At 45.4% G+C, this 18,434-nt stretch overlaps 1 protein-coding gene across 6 annotated transcripts in view; it reads left to right on the top strand.

The window, feature by feature from the left end:
- NBEAL2 (neurobeachin like 2) overlaps positions 1 to 18,434 on the top strand; it is a 143,075-nt gene that overhangs the window by 106,632 nt on the left and 18,009 nt on the right. For all 6 annotated transcript variants that reach the window (XM_060684485.2, XM_087893163.1, XM_087893161.1 and 3 more), the window contains 15 exons: positions 200 to 331; positions 2,760 to 3,065; positions 5,023 to 5,172; positions 6,692 to 6,849; positions 8,249 to 8,373; positions 9,001 to 9,121; positions 10,536 to 10,693; positions 11,832 to 11,965; positions 12,608 to 12,715; positions 15,094 to 15,189; positions 15,440 to 15,564; positions 15,879 to 16,019; positions 16,276 to 16,406; positions 17,155 to 17,264; positions 18,115 to 18,232. In XM_060684485.2, the coding sequence (XP_060540468.2) occupies positions 200 to 331; positions 2,760 to 3,065; positions 5,023 to 5,172; positions 6,692 to 6,849; positions 8,249 to 8,373; positions 9,001 to 9,121; positions 10,536 to 10,693; positions 11,832 to 11,965; positions 12,608 to 12,715; positions 15,094 to 15,189; positions 15,440 to 15,564; positions 15,879 to 16,019; positions 16,276 to 16,406; positions 17,155 to 17,264; positions 18,115 to 18,232 (2,113 nt within the window). The remainder of the gene's footprint in view (positions 1 to 199; positions 332 to 2,759; positions 3,066 to 5,022; positions 5,173 to 6,691; positions 6,850 to 8,248; positions 8,374 to 9,000; positions 9,122 to 10,535; positions 10,694 to 11,831; positions 11,966 to 12,607; positions 12,716 to 15,093; positions 15,190 to 15,439; positions 15,565 to 15,878; positions 16,020 to 16,275; positions 16,407 to 17,154; positions 17,265 to 18,114; positions 18,233 to 18,434) is intronic.

Here is an 18,434-nt window from a genome sequence, read left to right on the forward strand (position 1 = left end):
AAAAAAGAAGAGAGAGAGAGAGGGAGAAAGAGAGAGGGAGAAAGAGAGAGACTGAATGCAGAACATAGACTGAAGTCCCTGCCATGGTCTCAATTGATTCTCCTGTGCAAAAGAGAAACGTGGATTGTGCATGGGACGGGAGAGACAGAACAAGGGCTCTTTCCTTTGACTCACTGGTCTTCTCATCTTTGAACCCTAGATTTATGAGGGTGCCAACAGCCTGCTAGACAAGCTGGGGGTCTGGAACCACTTGGGCACTTCGGAGTTGAAGGAGATGGCACAAATTGGCCTGCGGGTGTTGATTGGATACATCATGTTGGAAGACGTGCAGGTGAGTCCCTGAGCTTCTATGTGGTCTATTCCCACATATAGATAATCCCTAGTTTGTCTTTCCACGTTGATTATGCACCGCGAATTTAATGCCAGCAGTTAATGACTGCACAGATACACCTTTTCCAGGATGATCTGATGCCAACCTAGCTCTGTCCAGGGGCACCCATGGTCTCCCTTGAGTCACTGCGGTCCATGGATGCACAGACACATGGGAGGGAACATTTTAGGGTAAGCAGTTCCTCCAGATTACTGGACATCTGCGTGTTTTGGAATCAGCAAATCCAGCAGGGCTGCCAGGCGCTTTGCGCAGACTTACATGCATAGAATTCAAACTAGCTACTTTATTGTTTTCAGCCTACAATACAGGAATCTTCCCAGCTGGCAGTTTTTGCCTGGGAACAACGAGGCTTGGTAAGCCTCGCAGGCATTTAGGGCAGGGAACTCCAGACTTCGCAACTTGTGGACTTCAACTCCCAGAATTCCCTAGCTGAGGAATTCTGGGAGTTGAAGTCCACAAGTCTTAAAGTTGCCAAGTTTGGAGACCCTTGATTTAGAGGCTGCAACCCTGTCCTGTTTTGTTTAGTTTAGTTTAGTTTAGTTTAGTTTAGTTTAGTTTAGTTTAGTTTAGTTTAGTTTAGTTTAGTTTAGTTTAGTTTAGTTTAGTTTAGTTTAGTTTAGTTTAAAGTCATTGTACCTCGTACAAGGAATTTTTTTTTAATTGAAAAGTTTTACAGAAAAACAAGAATTTTCTTCCCCCCCATGTTCCCCCCACCCTTTCCCTCCCCTCATCCCACCCTCCCCCCCAGACTTCCCAGAGCAAAATACAAGGTATTTCATTTAACAATCATAAACTAGATTAACCTACTTATCCTCAGGCTACTAACTCCCCCCCCGAAACCTTAACTCCACTATAGATAACATAATACTTCTAATACTTAACGTTCATTCATTAGCTATTTGATATTTTCTTGTCTGATACTTATTTTGAATATAATCAATCCATCTTCTCCATTCCGATACGTATCTTTCTTGTGTATAGTCCCTCGTACAAGGAAATTAAATGCCATCTTCCGTGTACATTATAACTATAAAAATAAAACACAAACACACATCCTTCGCATTCTATACAGTTGATTTGAAAACCCCTGATACTGCATTACTATTGCACCATACAGTAGAATTCAATATAGTTACTGATATTTATGTAGTGAGTCTAAGCTAATTCCTGCTTGAGCCTTCCTCTCGACTGCCAGGTTGCTCAAGAGCAAGTGCAGAGTACTTTGCTGACTCCAAAGCATGCCCTGATGCCCAAAATCTGCTAGATTTGGTAGTTCCAAAATGTTTGCAGATCACCAAGCCCAGCTGTGTGTAGGTATAGGTGCAGGTGGCTGGGGAGAGTCCTGTTCTGCCTCCTTTCTGGCTTTTATACTTTCCACAATGCAGGACAGATTCCGCCTTCTGTGCTTTTAGTTAGCAATGAAATCCATATGCAGTGCGCGCCAAATGCACATTGTGTGCACACATGCACTGCGCACCAAACACACATTGCACATGGAAAAGGGAGGCTTAAGAAGGTAAGTAGAACAGGGGGGGGGAACAGCTGTGCCGCGCAATTTAGATTTGCTAGAAAGCAGGATTTTACCTCTGAGGTCCCTCCCAGCTCTGTCATTCTATGATTCTGTAAGGGTCTGCTCGAGCAGTGGGGTTGGACTAGATGACCCCTGAGGTCCCTTCCAGGTCTGTCATTCTGTGATTCTACGATTCCTGTTTTCTAGCGAATATAAATCGCATGACACAGCTGATCATCGGAAATACCCCACCGGTTCGAACAAATCAGTAGCATTTTTTTTTACTACCGGTTAGCTTGAACTGGTAGTTTTTATTTCTACCGGTTTGCCTGAACCTGTGCGAACCGGTAGCATTTCACCCCTGCTTTTAGTTCTTTGGTCTAGAGCAGTGATGGGGTAACCTTTTTGCCGTCGTGTGCCAAAAGCGGGGGTAATGGGGGGGGGATTGCGCGCGCGCGTGCCCACACCCATAATTCAATGCGCTCCGTTCCCCCACACCTACGCGTGTGACCCCCCCCACTTCCCCCTGCTTTTGGCACGCGATGGCATGGTGGGCTTGGTAGGCCCATTTTTTTTTTTGCCCTCCCCAGGCTCCAGAGCCTTTCTAGGAGCCTGGGGAGGGTGAAAACAGCCTTTCCCACTCCCCTGGAGGCCCTCCGGAGGCCCGGAAACAGCCCGTTTCCCGAGTTCCGGTGGACCCGGAAGGCCCGAAAATCAGTTGGCCAGAGCGCACATGCGTGCTGGACTGAGGTAGGGCAACGCTCGTGTGTGCCACCTGTGGCACCTGTGCCATAGGTTCGCCATCACGGGTCTAGAGTCTCCTTCCTCACCTGTTGTCTTCTTCCTTTCTCCTTCCAGCTGCAGTCCTTGGCCTACGTCAAGCTTCACGGTCTCCTCCAGACAGGCTCAGCCCCCAGGAAGGAACAAGCCTGTTACCTGCTGGGCAAACTGGAGACCCCACTCCGAGCTTCTCTGCACACCAAGTCGGAGACCTTCTCCTGGCTGGTGCCCATCATCCGGACGCTGATGGACCAGTGTTACAATACTTTGCAGCTCCAGCACTTCCTGCCGTCTCTGCCACCCACCAACGGCAGCCCCACCTTTTACGAAGACTTTCAGATCTTCTGCACCCACCAGGAGTGGCTCACCTTCATCGAGAAGCACGTAAGTCTACTTGTCCGAGATCCTAAAGCAAACGGGAGAAGAATATTCGGGATAATCCTCGCTCTCCCTTTGCTCCGTTCTCTCTCTTTCTTTCTTTTTTTTTTTTTACACTTTTCGGAATAACAGAACCGGAAGGGACCTTGGAGGTCTTCTAGTCCAGAGGTCGCCAGTCTCCAAGCTGCAGCCCAACTCTGGGCTTTGAGCTTTTTCGGAAACCGGGCTGCGGAAGTGGCAGGCGAGCGTGTTCGCGTGCATGCATCCCCACTTACACCAACAGTAGGCAAGCGTGTGCACGCGTGCTCCATTTGTGCAAGCGTCCCCGTCACTTGTGCAAATGGAGCTGCAGGTGTATGCACGCGCTATCCTGCTGCTCCCGTGGAACTACCTCCTCTCCTCCCTCGCGGGTCCACAAAGCGAAAAAAATTGGGGAAGTCTGTTCTAGTCCAACCCCTTGCTCAAGCATGGAGTCTTTCCCCCACCTCCTCCTCTCTTCAAACCCCACCCCTCCTCCTCCCCCTCCCTTCTAGCACTGATGACGTTCCCTAGTTCGGTCATGAAACATCTGCAAGAAAATCACCAAAGTCAGGGAGCACCAAGGACCCCAGAGTCCTTCTCCTCCTCCCTGCAATCCTCCCTAACACTGATGATGTTCCCTAGTTTGGTCATAAAATATCTGCAAGAAAATCACCAAGCTCAGAGAGCACTAAGGATCCCACCTCCAGTTCTCCTCCTCCTGCTTTTCTTTCTTTCTTTCTTTTTCTTTCTTTCTTTCTTCCTTCCTTTCTTCCATCTTTCTTTCTTTCTCTTTCTTCCTTCCTTCCTTCCATCTTTCTTTCTTTCTCTCTTTCTTTCTCTTTCTTTCTTCCTTCCCTCCTTCCTTTCCTTTCCTCCTTCCTTCCTTCCTTCCTTTCTTTCTTTTTTTCTTTCTTTCTTTCTTTTTTTCTTTCTTTCTTTTCCTCTTCCTCCTCCTCTTCCTCCCTTTAAACCCTTCCTCCCTCCCTTCTAGAACTGATAATGTTCCCTAGTTTGGTCATAAAATATCTGCAAGAAAATCACCAAGCTCAGAGAGCACAAAGGATCCCACCTCCAGTTCTCCTCCTACTACCTTTCTTTCTTTCTTTCTTTCTTTCTTTCTTTCTTTCTTTCTTTCCTTCTTTCTTTCTTTCTTTCTTTCTTTCTTTCTTTTCCTTCCTTCCTTCCTTCCCTCCTTCTTTCCTTCCTTCCTTCCTTCCTTCCTTCCCTCCTTCTTTCCTTCCTTCCTTCCTTTCTTTCTTTCTATTTCTTTCTTTCTTTTCCTCTTCCTCCTCCTCTTCCTCCCTTTAAACCCTTCCTCCCTCCCTTCTAGCACTGATAATGTTTCCTAGTTTGGTCATAAAATATCTGCAAGAAAATCACCAAGCTCAGAGAACACAAAGGATCCCACCTCCAGTTCTCCTCCTCCTGCTTTTCTTTTCTTTTCTTTTCTTTTCTTTTCTTTTCTTTTCTTTTCTTTTCTTTCTTTCTTTCTTTCTTTCTTTTTCTTCCTTCCTTCCTTCCTTCCTTCCTTCCTTTCTTCTCCTTTTCCTCCTCCTCCTCCCTTTAAACCCTCCCTCCCTCCTGATAATGTTCCCTAGTTGGGACATGAAATGTCTACACAAAAACCGCCAAGCTCAGGGAGTGCCACGGACTCCACCGTCCTCCCTCTTCCTCCCCCTCCCCCTCCTCCCCCCCTCCCTTCTCCCTCCTCTCTATGGGACCAGTGCTTCCAAAATACCTGTAGGACACCTGGTTCTCCCTCCTGTCCTACACTCTAGGACAATCAATACGTGTGCGGACCTGTGTACAGGTATCTCTCAAATGATGATCATTCATTTAGCAACCTTTGGCAGTTCTCCAGAACCTTAAAAGTTTTGCCCGCCCTTCGTGTCCTCTCTCGCTGTCCTTCTTAGTGACTTTCCCGGCGGGGTCTCCCTGGCAGGTACAACCCACTATGGCCCAGTTTGAAATGGACACGTTTGCCAAGAGCCACGATCACATGTCCAACTTCTGGAACTCCTGCTACGATGCCTTGATGAGCAGCAATCAGAGGAGGGAGAAGGAGAAAGCTGAGAGCCGGAGGAAGTTCCAGGTAAGCAGACAGGCAGGTGGGTGATTAGGCAGACAGGTGTGTAGGAAGGTGGGCGGGTGGATGGTTAGACGGGCAGGTTTTTAGGTCAATGGGAGGTGAGTGATTAGACAGGTAGGGGTGCAATAGGGATAGATGGGTTGTGAGGAGGGCAGGTGCAAAGGAAGTGAACAGGTAGGTGGTTGTAGCCAGGTGTGGAAGGACAATGGGTGATTAGACTGGCAGGGGTGTAGTAGGAGGCAGGAAGGTTGTTAGGAGGGCTGGTGCATAGGTATGTGGATAGGGGGGTAGTTGGGGCCAGCTGAGTAGGTAGGTGGGCAGGTAGGTGGGTGAGTGTATAGGTAGATGAATAGATGGGTGATTAAGGAAGAAGGTGTATAAATACATGATCAGGTAAGTATTAGGTGGTCGCGTATGTTGCAGGTTGTTTCCTGATTGCTTATTTGCTCCCTATGACTATCATTAAGTGTTGTACCTTATGATTCTTGGTGAACGTATCTTTTCTTTTATGTATACTGAGAGCATCTGTACCAAAGACAAATTCCTTGTGTGTCCAATCACGTTTGGCCAATAAAAAAATTCTATTCTATTCTATTCTAGTAGGTGGGCAGATGGATAGGCAGGTGGGCAAGTGGATGGCTAGGCAGACAGGTGTGTAAGTAGATGGGCAGGTGGGTAGGTAGGTAGGTGGGTGGGTTTGTACATAGGTAGGTGGGCAGGTAGGTAATTAGGCGGACAGGTGTGCAGGTAGTGGGCAGGTATGTAGGTAGGTGGGCAGGTGGCTGGTTAGATAGGCAGATGTGTAGGTAGGTGAACAGATGGATGGTTAGGCGTGCAGGTATGTAAGTAGGCGGACAGGTAGGCCCAGGTGTTAGATGAATCTGGCTTCCTCCATGGATTCTACTGGTTTGAAGTCAGCTGGGAAGATCCCATACACGCTGGCTACCAAGGGTTGAAATTTTGATCATGTGGTCATGGGAATGCTGTGACGGTCATAAGTGCGAGGACTGATCACACATCACTTTTTTTCAGGGGTGTTGTAACTGCGAACAACCACTAGGGGATAAACCCTCCAGGGAAAGGCTGGTCCCAGACTATAGGCAGTCCTCGACTTATGACTACCGAGCCCCAAATTTCTGTTGCTAAGCGAGACAGTAGTCAAGTAAATTTTGCCCCATTTTACGACCTTTCTTGCTGCCGCTGTTAAGTGAATCACCATCGTGGTTCAGTTAGTCACACGGTCATTAAGTGAATCTTGCTCCCCCGTTGACTTCGCTTGTCCGAAGGTCGCCAAAGGGGAATCATGGGACACTGCAACCGTCATAAATATGAGTCAGATGCCGAGTGTCCGAATCTTGATCCCATGACCACCGGGGATGCTGTGACGGTCATCAGAGTGAAAATGGTGATAAGTCACTTTTTTCAGTGTTGTCGATACTTTGGGCGGTCACTAAATGAACCGTCGTAAGTCGAGGACTATCCGTATCTGTATTTCCACCCGTCCTGTCTTGCTTTTTCTCAGGAGCTGATCCGGGAGCCTGTAATGAAACGGGCGAAATATGAAAATATCCGGCACACAAATATGCTGAAGCAAATCAACCATCATCACAATACGGTCTTGCAACAGTGGCAGGCGATACAGCGGCTACTGACTTCTCAGCGCTCAGTGTGGGCTGACCAGTAAGTGATGGTGGGGGGGGGGTCCCCTTTACAGCCCCCTAACCCTTAAATCTTGGGGTTATATGGGCTTCGGAAAGGGTGGATTCTCCTTTTTTAAAAAAAACTTGGCCTTTTCTTGAATTCATTTTTATTTGCCGGTTAGTCCAATACAAGATTTGTAAGGTTGGTTTTTTTAAAAAAAAATTCTAAAAATTAAATTTTACTTTAATTAAAATTTCATTAAAATTAATGAAAAAATATTTTATGAAAAAATCCTCCTCATGATAAAAATTAATCACGAGGAGGATGATTTTTTTATAAAATATTTTTTAATAATTTGATAATTAAAATTAATTTGTTAAATTAACTTTTATAAAAATTAATTTTTGTGTAAAATTAGTAAAAAATGTTTTTATAATTCTATAATTAAAAACTAATCTATCAAATTACTTTTAGGGGAAACTAATGAACTCTATTAATTTTATGAAAAATTAATTTAAATCTTAAATTATTAATTTAAATTAATCAAAATTCATTAATTAAAATTAATTTAAGATTTAAATTATTTTTTCATAAAACTAATAGAATTAATTAAAAATTAATTTTTAAAAAACTGTTAATTTTGTAAAAATTTAAATTATTTTTAAAAAAAATAAATTAATTTTTAAAAAATTAATTTTTTTAAAATTTAAATTAATTTTAAAATAAATAAATAAATAAATTTTTAATATCTTTTAATCTGAAATTATTCTGATTTTAATGTTAATTGTATTTATATTGTAGATTTATTTAATGTACAGGTAGTCCTTGACATACAATCACAACTGAGCTCAACATTTCCATCGCTAAGCGAGGTGCTTGTTAAGTGAATTGCTGTAGTTCCTGAGTTAGTAATGTGGTTGTTAAGTGAATCTGACTTCCTGCTTGTCAGAAAGGGGATCATGGGACCTGGGACACTGCTACCGTCATAAATATGAGCCAGTTGCCAAATGTCTGAATTTTGACCACTTGATCATGGCGTTGGTGCAACGGGCAAAAGTATGAACAACTGCATAAGTCACTTTTTTCAGTGCTGTTCTAACTTGGGGCAGTCGCTAAACAAACTCTTGTAAGACGAGGACTACCTGTTCTGGCTAAGGAACTTCCTGCCACAGATTAATGAATTTGCATTCACACGTCTGGCTTTCCATGCCAAAATTGCAGGTTAGGAATGGAACAATTCTTTGGAAAGCAAAGTTACCAGTGCCTGGGGGCTGAGAGAATGTTAGTTAGCTGGAGAGATGTTAGTTAGATGGATAAAAAGGTATTTTCGCCAGCTTAAAATGTTGAAAGGCTTCTATGATGGGACTCTTTCTTCATGCTTTCTTCAACACGTTTTCTGCCCGAAAAAAACCCGTCCGTTCGCTTTGTCTCCGTCCAGGAATCCACCTGAGATCTACTGGAAGCTATCCAACGTGGAGACCTACTCCCGAATGAGACTGAAGTTGGTTCACAATCACCATTACGACCGCCACGCAGAAGCTAGTGCCTTGCGGGACAACCTTGGTGAGGAAGGGGTTGTGAGAATGCAAACTTGTAGGTCAAAAGCATTGAGGAAGCAGGGGCCTTAATCCCTTCTAGGATGGACATGGTAGGTCCTCGCTAGTCGGGATCAAAAACCTCAGAAGAGATCCCCAAGTTGTTAAGTTGTCCGGTCCTGAAGTTCTCGACGTGAAATTGGCTCTCCGTGTCAAAGGATGATTAAGGTGATATTTCTCCATCTCGACCACTTGAAGTTGTGTGGACTCAGCTGGCTGGGGAATTCTGGGAGTTAAAAGTCCACACAACTTCAAACGGTCAAGATTAGTAATATCAAGTTAGATTTTGTAGCATTGGGAAGGAACAAGTTTTGATCCATCACTAGAAGCTTCGGTAGAAGTTGGTGAGGTTTAGTGAAGAAAGTGGCTATCTTCCCAACCCAGATGTCCACCGGGTATTTTGGAAGCACAGCTCCCATCATCCCCATCAGATTCGTTGCCTTCATGGGATCCAGAAGAACATGGCTACCATTGAGAACATCCTTCCCAACTAAGGAAGGTCCACCAGCTGTTGATGGAATTCCTTGCTTAAATATGGAGAATGGGCAGAAGAAGAAAGTAGACCATTTAACCATTCCATCCCACGTCCTTCCAGGTGCTGATGGCTTACACAACCCAGCGGAATCCCTACCTTTAGCAGTGGCCAAAGAAGCCAAAGTCAGTGAGATGCAGGACGATCAACTAGCAGAAGAAGAAGTCTCATTCTTGGACAATCAGTGAGTTTTGTCATGCCCATCCCTCTCCCAGGAAGGGGTAGTCTCAAGGATCCTACAGTCCTCCTCTTTTTTCTCCTCCTCCTCTACTCTGCACACCCTAATCCTACCACTGATGATGTTTCCTAGTTGGGTCGTGAGATGTCTGCAGGAAAGTCACAAAGCTCAGAGAGAACCAAGGACTACACAATCCTTTTCTTCTTCTTCTTCTTCTTCTTCTTCTTCTTCTTCTTCTTCTTCTTCTTCTTCTTCTTCTTCTTCTTCTTCTTCTTCTTCTTCTTCTCCTTCTCCTTCTCCTTCTCCTTCTCCTTCTCCTTCTCCTCCTCCTCCTCCTCCTCCTCCTCCCAACAAGCCCCACTATTTTCTAGCACAGATGATGTTCCCTAGTAGGGTCATGAAATGTCTGCAGGAAAGTCATAAAGGTCAGAGAGAATCAAGGACCACACAATCCTCCTCCTGTTCTTCTTCTCCTCCTCCTCCTCCTCCTCTTCCTCCTCTTCTCCTCTCCCCCTCCTCCTCTTCTCCTCCTCCTCCTTCTTCTCCTCCTCCTTCTCCTCCTTCTTCTCCTCCTCCTCCTCCTTCTCCTTCTCCTCTTCTTCTCCTCTCCACCTCCACCTCCTCCTCCTCCTCTCCTCCTCCTCCTTCTTCTTCTCTTCTCTTCTCCTCCTCTCCTCCTCCTCCCATTCCTCCTCCTCCTCTTCTCCTCCTCCTCCTTCTTCTCCTCCTCCTCCTCCTTCTCCTTCTCTTCTTCTTCTCTCCTCCTCCACCTCCTCCTCCTCCTCTCCTCCTCCTCCTTCTTCTTCTCTTCTCTTCTCCTCCTTCTCCTCCTCCTCCTCCTTCTCCTTCTCCTCCTTCTTCTTCTCCTCCTCCTCCTCCTTCTCCTTCTCCTCTTCTTCTCCTCTCCTCCTCCACCTCCTCCTCCTCCTCTCTTCCTCCTTCTTCTTCTCTTCTCTTCTCCTTCTCCTCCTCCTCCTCCTCCTCCTCCTCCCCTTCCTCCTCCTCCTCTTCTTCTTCTCCTCCTCCTTCTCCTCCTCCTCCTTCTTCTCCTCCTCCTTCTCCTCTTCTTCTCCTCTCCTCCTCCACCTCCTCCTCTCCTCCTCCACCTCCTTCTCCTCCCACTTCCTCCCAAAACTGATAACGTTCCCTAGTTGGGTCACGTGAGGTCTGCAAGGAAACCACCAAGCTCAGAGAGCACCAGACTCTGCACTCTCCATAGATCTTCGGCGAAGTCCTCTCCTGGGTTCCTTTCCACCTAGCAATAGGGGGATCCTTCATTTTTTAACCCTTCCCAGCCCACATTGGGATTTCACCATTCCCCGACCTTTCCTGGGCCTGCTGATGGTTCCCGATGAAGCTCGGCGGGAATCCTGAGGCCGCAGAAGTCACCAGACGGGTTCTCACGGTCCGTCTCTTTCAGCCTAGAACGCAAAGAGCAAAGCCAGCGAGAGAAACTGCTGATCTCGGAGGATTGCGAACTCATCACCATTGTTGCTGTGATCCCGGGACGCCTGGAGGTCACCACTCAACAGATCTATTTTTACGACAGCAACAGCGAGAAAGAGGAGACTGAGGATGGTGAGTGACTGCAGCGGGATGCGAGAACGGCCTTGGGGGAGAGAGAAGGAAGAGGACTAATAGTCCTTGACTTATGAACACCGTTGGGCCCAGTGTCGTAAGGGTGAAACCCAATTGCAAGCCCCACTTTTCAGTGCCGTTGTAACTTCAAGCGGTCGCTAAGTGAATAATTGCATGTCAAGAACTACCTGTATTGATGCAAACAATGACTTGAAAATGAACACAGGTGTCAAGGAAGGGAGTTTCTTCCCTGCGGCATGCAGTGTAGAGGCCATTCATTTAATGACCAATCAAATTTACAACGCCATGACCGTTTTTCACACTTACAACCATTGTATCCTATTCCATGATCACCAATTGAGACCCTTGGCAACTGGCTCATACTTGTGACAGTTGCAGCGTCCCGGAAGTCATGCGATTTCCCCCTTTGACGACTTTCTGCCGAGCAGAGTCCATGAGGGAAGCCGGATTCACTTAACAACCGTGTGACTAACTTATGAACTGCAGCGGTTCACTCGTAGCAAGAAAAGTCATTAAATGAGGCGAAACAATTGTCTTGCTTAGCAGCTAAAACTTGGGGTTCAATTGCGGTCATAAATCAAGGGCTACCTGTATATGGGATGGTAGCAGCAGCTTCCCCATTGTCCCTGGGTGCAGAGTGTTAAGGAATTCGCAGAGTAACCCTTGAGTAGCAAGGGTGTGCACATGAAAGCAAGTGAGAGTAGTTACGAATAAACACAGCCAACACACAGATACACTGAGTTGTGTTTACTTTCAGGAAATAGTAAGGCACAGTCCAGGTCATACACATATAAAGCAGGAGATAGCAAAACGACAGTCCAGAGATAATCCAATAACAAAGTCTTCTTACCAGTCGTTGTAGTCATTCACAATAAACAGTTCTTCTGGATTTGCAAACAGTAGCATATGGAGATATCAAAGAGCAAGAACACCAAAGAGAACAAACCATGTTTTTAGCTCCCTCTTAAGGACATTGGCTACAGAGCTAACCAATCAGGACACAGTATGATGCAATACAGCAGTTTTAAAGCTATATTGGGGGTTTATATATTGCCAATCCAACAAGTTAGGTAATAATCATTTCCTAACACAGAGTCCCTTCCATCCCTACTCCTAGGTATCGGACACGACTTCAAGCGTCCACTCGGTCAGCTCCGGGAGCTGCACCTGCGACGTTACAACCTGCGACGTTCGGCTCTGGAGTTCTTCTTCATCGACCAGGCGAATTATTTCCTCAACTTCAAGAAAATGGTAACGGAAAGTTCTTTCCCTCATGAAAAGTGCACAGGAGAAGGGACAACTTGGGGCAGGTGCCATCTTGGAAACAGAGAAAGGCCCTTTGGTCTAGTGTTAAGGCACCGGGGTAGAAAACAAGAGGCAGTGAGTTCTAGTCTTCCCTTAGGCATGAAAGCCAGCTGGGCAACTTTGGGCCAATTACCAGGAGACAGGGAATTCTAGTCTCCCCTTAGACATGAAAGCCAACTGGATGACTTTGGGCCAATCACCAGGCGACGGTGAGTTCTAGTCCTGCCTTAGGCATGAAAGCCAGCTGGGTGACTTTGGACCGATCACCAGGAGATGGAGAATTCTAGTCCCCCCTTAGGCATGAAAGCCGGCTGGGAGATTCCCTCCTTCTCAGCGCTTGCCATCTGTTGCAGGTTGTTTTCGTGGGGGAAATAGGAGGATACATTCATCGCCTTGAGTTATTTAGAAAAATAAGGCAGGCAGGATAGAAACAAGCCACAAAGAAATAATGAAATTAAAATGATAAAATAAAAATTATTAAAGTGAAGTAAAAATTAAATTAAATTACTAAATAATAATTAAATTAAATAATTTTAAATCTTCCTGGACGCTGCCTAATCCCCCACTGACTTCCTTCTGCTCCCACAGGTGAGGAACAAGGTCTATTCCACCATCCTCAGCTTGCAGCTTCCTAACCAGATTTATCAAGGCAGCCGCTCCCCGCAAGACTTGCTCAAGGCCTCCGGACTGACTCAGGTACCCTTCCGTTCCGTGGACAAAGAAACCCCACTTTTCTAGAACATTCCTTTTGAGTGCATGTCAACCCCTGTTCTGGGAGAGCAGGAAATCCCTGGCCTGATCCAGGAACCGTTGCATTGCCACACGAATCCGTTTCATCCCCTCTACACAGGGAGTCCTCGACTTTGGACCATTCGTTCAGCGACCGAAGTTACGACGGCACTGGAAAAAAAGTCACTTAAGACCAGTCCTCGCACTTGCGACCATCGCTGCATCCCACGGTCAAGCGGTCAAAATTTAGGCCTTTGACCAAATTCAGGCGTGTCATTTTCTAACAATTGCAATGTCCTCGGGATCACACGATCAGTCGGTCGCCGTTGGTGATTTTTCTGACCAGTTAAATCAGTGGGAAGCCAGATTTGCTGAACGACTGCAAAGCTCACTCAACAACTGCAAGGATTCACTTAGCAAACTTAACCAAAAAGGGGCGTAAAAGTAGGCGTGACTCGTATAACAGCCGCTTTGCTTCGCAGTGGAAATTCTGTTCTCAGTTGTGGTCGTATGTCAAGGACTGTGTTAAAAGTCGCCGATATCATGGGACGTTGTCCACCGATGTACTTGGCCTGCAGTCCTCTCCCTTTCCCCAGTGTACAGATAGTCCTCAACATACGACCACAGGAAATTAATTTTCCTAAACAAGACATTTGTAAAGTAACCTTTGCCCCAATTTGGGACTTTTCCTTCCACAGTTGTTAAGCGCATCACTGCAGTTGTTAAAATTAGTAACATGGTTGTTAAGCGAATCCAGCTTCCCCATTGACTTTGCTTGTCAGAAGATCACAAAAGGGACCCCGGGACACTGCAACTGTCATAAGTCCATGCCAGTTTCCAAGCATCCTAATTTTGATCACATGACTGTCTTAAAAGTGAAAACGGTCGTAACTCCCTTTTTTCAGTGTCGTTGTAACTTTGAACGATCACCATCGTTGAGATGGTATGTTGAGGATTATCTGTAAAACTCTGGAGAACAGTCTCTGGGCCTAGCTACCACTTTCAGCTTCAATAATGGGACAAAGTGTTTCTATTCTCTTGCTTTCCTGTTGGATAATAATAATAATACAACAACAACAACAACAACAAACAACAAATACTACTACTACTACTATTATTACAACTATATACAACTATTGTTATGTCAGGTGTGTTGTGACAGGCACTTGGTCCACAACACACCTGACATAACAATAGTTGACAAGAAAAAAGGATGGTTCATTGACATTGCAATAGCTGGTGATGCACGGATTGAAGATAAGCAGCAAGAAAAAATCACAAAGTTCCGGGACTTGCAAATTGAAGTTGAGCGACTGTGGAAAAAGAAATCGTGTGTTGTCCCGATTGTAATTGGAGCCCTTGGAGCAATACCCAAAGGGCTACCCTGCTATTTAGAAATTCTAAATTTACCGACTTTGAACATTTTGACTCTCCAAAAAACTACCTTACTTGGAACAGCTTACATCCTCCGACGATACCTTAACAGTTCCTAGGTCCTTGGTTAGGACTCGAGCTGCTGAGGTATTAACCTGCTTCAAAGGCTGTGAATCTCACTAAAGATTAACTACTACTACTACTAATAATAATAGTAATAGTAATAATAATAATAATAATAACAACTACTATTTTATTATCATTGTACGTGTATACACAGTATACCCATACAACCAAATTCACTTAACATCCAAAGACCAGGTCCAACACATATAACAATCCCCAAACACACCCCCACCCACCACAAATTCCCCACCTCTAAACCACCTAAACATCCACACAACAGACCAAGTAATGCTGCCCAACAGCTCACTGATGGTGGCCCTTTAGCTCATTGTTGAGTGCAATTATAGCTCTGGGATAAAAACTATTCAGAAGATGTGCAGTCCAGGTTTTAATTGTTCTGTCTCTTCTGCCAGAAGGCAACAGTCCAAAAAGATTGTAAGCAGGATGGGAAGAGTCTCTGAGAATGTTACACAACTTCCTCAAACAGCGAGATTCAAAGATGTCATCCAGGGCTGGTAGCTGGAGCCCGATGATATTCTGGGCAGTTTTAATGATTCTCTGTAGAGCTTTTTTGTCCTCTATAGAGCTGCTCCCATACCATGCAAGAATGCCGTATGTCAGGACACTCTCAATGGTGCTGCAATAGTAGGACAGAAGTAGATGCTGAGATAGATTTATCATCTTTAGAACCTTCGCTTTCTTTTTCTCTTGCATGCAGCAGGACAGACAATTCCAAGATTGAAAAGTCTAGAGAGTCTATCTGCCCCCTCCTTATCTTTTCCCTGTTCCTGTGTCCACCCACGGTGCAGTATATCTCAGTGGATCCCTTTTTTTCCTTCCTCCAGAAATGGGTCTACAGGGAGATCTCCAACTTTGAATACCTCATGCAGCTGAACACAATTGCAGGACGCACCTACAATGATCTTTCTCAATATCCCGTGGTAAGACCCCGGAATAAACGGGGGTTGGGGTGTAGATAAGGGAAAGGGTCTTCTGGAGCCCCCCCCCTCGCCCATTTGGATCCCATGGATCAGAGGTCTCCAACCTTGGCAACTATGTGACTTGTGGACTTCAACTCCCAGAATTCCTCAGCCAGCAAAGTTGCCAAGGTTGGAGACCCCTGCCATAGATGACCTCTCTACAGTGCCAAGATGGAGTTCAAGCATCTTTTTCTTTCTCCCTCTCGTTCAGTTCCCCTGGATCCTGCAAGATTACGTCTCAGAGACCCTGGATCTCAACAACCCGGCTGTTTTCCGGGATCTGTCCAAGCCCATCGGCGTGGCCAATGAGAAACACGCCAAGGATGTCAAAGAGAAGTGAGTTGCGAGGTCTCGTTTGTGAGCATTTCCTGCACAAAGTAAGGTGGGAGGAGCTTCAGGTAGACCTTGACTTATGACCATTCATTTAGAGATCGTTTGAAGTTATAGCGGCACTGAAAAAAAGTGATGTGATTTTGGAACAAGTTGTGTCTCCTGGGTGGTTCTTTGAGTCTTCATTCCATCTCATAAGACAGGGATCCACAAATAGATTTGCGGAGCAGATCCTCAGATCCGATCGAGAGATCCTGCTCACTTCATCCTTCGCGTCAGCTTCTCCTAACCTGGTTGTGTCCTCACTCTTATCACTTCAGGTACGAGAGCTTCGAGGACCCCACGGGGATGATTGACAAATTCCACTACGGCACCCACTACTCCAACGCAGCCGGTGTCATGCACTACCTGATCCGTACGGAGCCTTTCACCACGCTGCATATCCAGCTGCAGAGCGGGAGGTGAGCTGGAACGCGATCCTGGACCACCATTGATCCTGGCTGTGATAGCGTCCTCGTTTCACTCCAAACCCCGATAATATCCAGATTTCCCCAGTCTAGCAAAAGTTTGGTTTGGCAATGGCGTGAAGGTCCCACGATAAATTTGGTTGGGTTTTGCTGTCGAACCGACGTCATGAGATCAGCCTAACATCGCATTTGCACGCCCAGTCCTTGGCGGGAATGCTTATTATTCCATCTTCTGTTCCTCCTGTCACAGATTTGATTGTTCTGATCGCCAGTTCCACTCGGTTCCTGCCGCTTGGCAGGCTCGTTTGGAGAATCCGGTGGATGTGAAGGAATTGATCCCGGAATTCTTCTACTTTGCCGATTTTCTGGACAACCAGAATGGTAAGGAGCGTCCCCAGCCAGTGGGCCGTTCGCGTTTCCAACAGTGTCAATGAGAAATTGGAAGGGAGATATCAAAATTTGCAGTCTAAAGCATTATAAGTAGTCTTCCACTTACAACAGTTTGTTTAGTGACTGTTCAAAGTTATAACAGCACTGAGAAAAGCTGCCCTGAGTCTTCGGAGAGGGACGGCATACAAAATGAATGAATGAATGAATGAATGAATGAATGAATGAATGAATGAATGAATGAATGAATGAATAAATAAATAAATGTAATTTATGACCACTTAACAACCATTGCAACATTCCCTGGGGTCTTGTGATCAAAATTCAGACGCTTGGCAACTGGCTCATATTTATGACGGTTGCAGTGTCATGTGATCAACTTTTGTGGCCTTCTGACAAACTCAATGAGGGAAGCCAGATTCACTTAACAACCGTGTGACTAACTTAATGGCTGCAGTAACTCCCTTAACAACTGTGGCAAAAAAGGTCGTAAAATGGGGCAGAATTCACTCAACAACTATCTCACTTAGCAACCTAAATTTTGGGCTCAGTTGTGGCAGGTCAAGGACTGCCGACATGTGTTTACAATACATATCTTTATATTACACGATAATATGTTACTCGATTATTTATATATCTTATCTTATCTATATTTGGAGTTTATCCTCTTTCAATTTCAGCCAGAAAGCTCTGTGTCCTGTCTTGAAAACATTGCAACCTTCCTCTTTCTTCTCTTTGGCAGGTTTCGATCTCGGCTCTCTTCAGATATCGAATGAGAAAGTGGGGGACGTGGTCCTTCCCAAATGGGCCAAATCCCCAGAAGATTTTATCCACAAACACCGGCAAGCACTAGTATGTGAAATGAAGTTAACAATGGGGTTGCTAGAAAGGTCGTCCCATCTAAAGCTTTGCAAAACACCTCTAAAAAATCCGGGCAGTTGTAGAATTGTGGGTGCTCTCTGACTTGGGTGATTTTCTTGCAATTGTTTCATGACCCAAGTAGGTAACATCATCAGTGCTACAAGGGAGGGTGGAGAGGAGGAGGAAGAGGAGAAGGAGGAGAACTGTGGGATCCTTGGAACTCTCTGAACATTGTTTTCTTGTAGACATTTTATAACTCAAATATGGAACATCACCAAGTGCATCTCAGCTATAAAAATTCTCTTCTACCTATATACTACTAAAACTCTGGTGTCTGTTTGTAACCTTCAGTTGGGCAAAACGGGGTGTCATAGCGCAATAATTTTTGAATCGGTGTATCTCAAATAGGTTAACTTACAGAATGCATCTAAAGTCCAGGATTCTTGAGTCCCATAGGATGGAAATTTGGCAAAGTTATGACTGCCATGTTGCTACACTGTTGTGCTGCCATGGTCACACAATTGCCATTTCCAACATCCAACATCCAACATTCCAACATCCCGGCCAACCTCCTACAACGAAAGTTAATGGGGAAGCCTGCAGGAAGTCAAAAGCCATTTTTCCTTATGTTTTTTCTTTGGATAGCAAAGTATCTCTGAAATGATGACCTAACAGGATATGAGTTGTCTAGTTATTTCTACATTTCAGGGTTTTAAATACACCTGTGGAAGTCCTCATTTGGGAACGGTTTTCATACCCCCACGGTGAATTGAATTGGGTTCTTTTCCTGTGGAAAGAACACCCTGTTTGACTTCCCATCTCTGTGTTGCATCCTCCACAGGAATCCGAGTATGTCTCAGCCCATCTGCATGAATGGATCGACTTGATCTTTGGCTATAAGCAGAGGGGGCCAGCAGCTGTGGAAGCTCTGAATGTATTCTACTATTGCACTTATGAAGGTAGGAGGACAAAACTGGGATTTTAAGTCAGGGATGCTCCCTTCCCAGCTACCGTACAAGCATTCGATATGAATTAGGAACCCTCTCAACTTCTTTGCAAAAAAAACACAGCGACAATTGGGTGAGGAGCTACCAGAACCCAGAATGGGACAACTCGCCCCAGCTGACTTGCCCTGGCCAATTCACAGAACCGACTCACCGC

Source organism: Pantherophis guttatus, chromosome 4 (genome assembly GCF_059756535.1).
Source record: "Pantherophis guttatus breed Tessera chromosome 4, ASM5975653v1, whole genome shotgun sequence".
NCBI classification, from domain to species: domain Eukaryota; kingdom Metazoa; phylum Chordata; class Lepidosauria; order Squamata; family Colubridae; genus Pantherophis; species Pantherophis guttatus.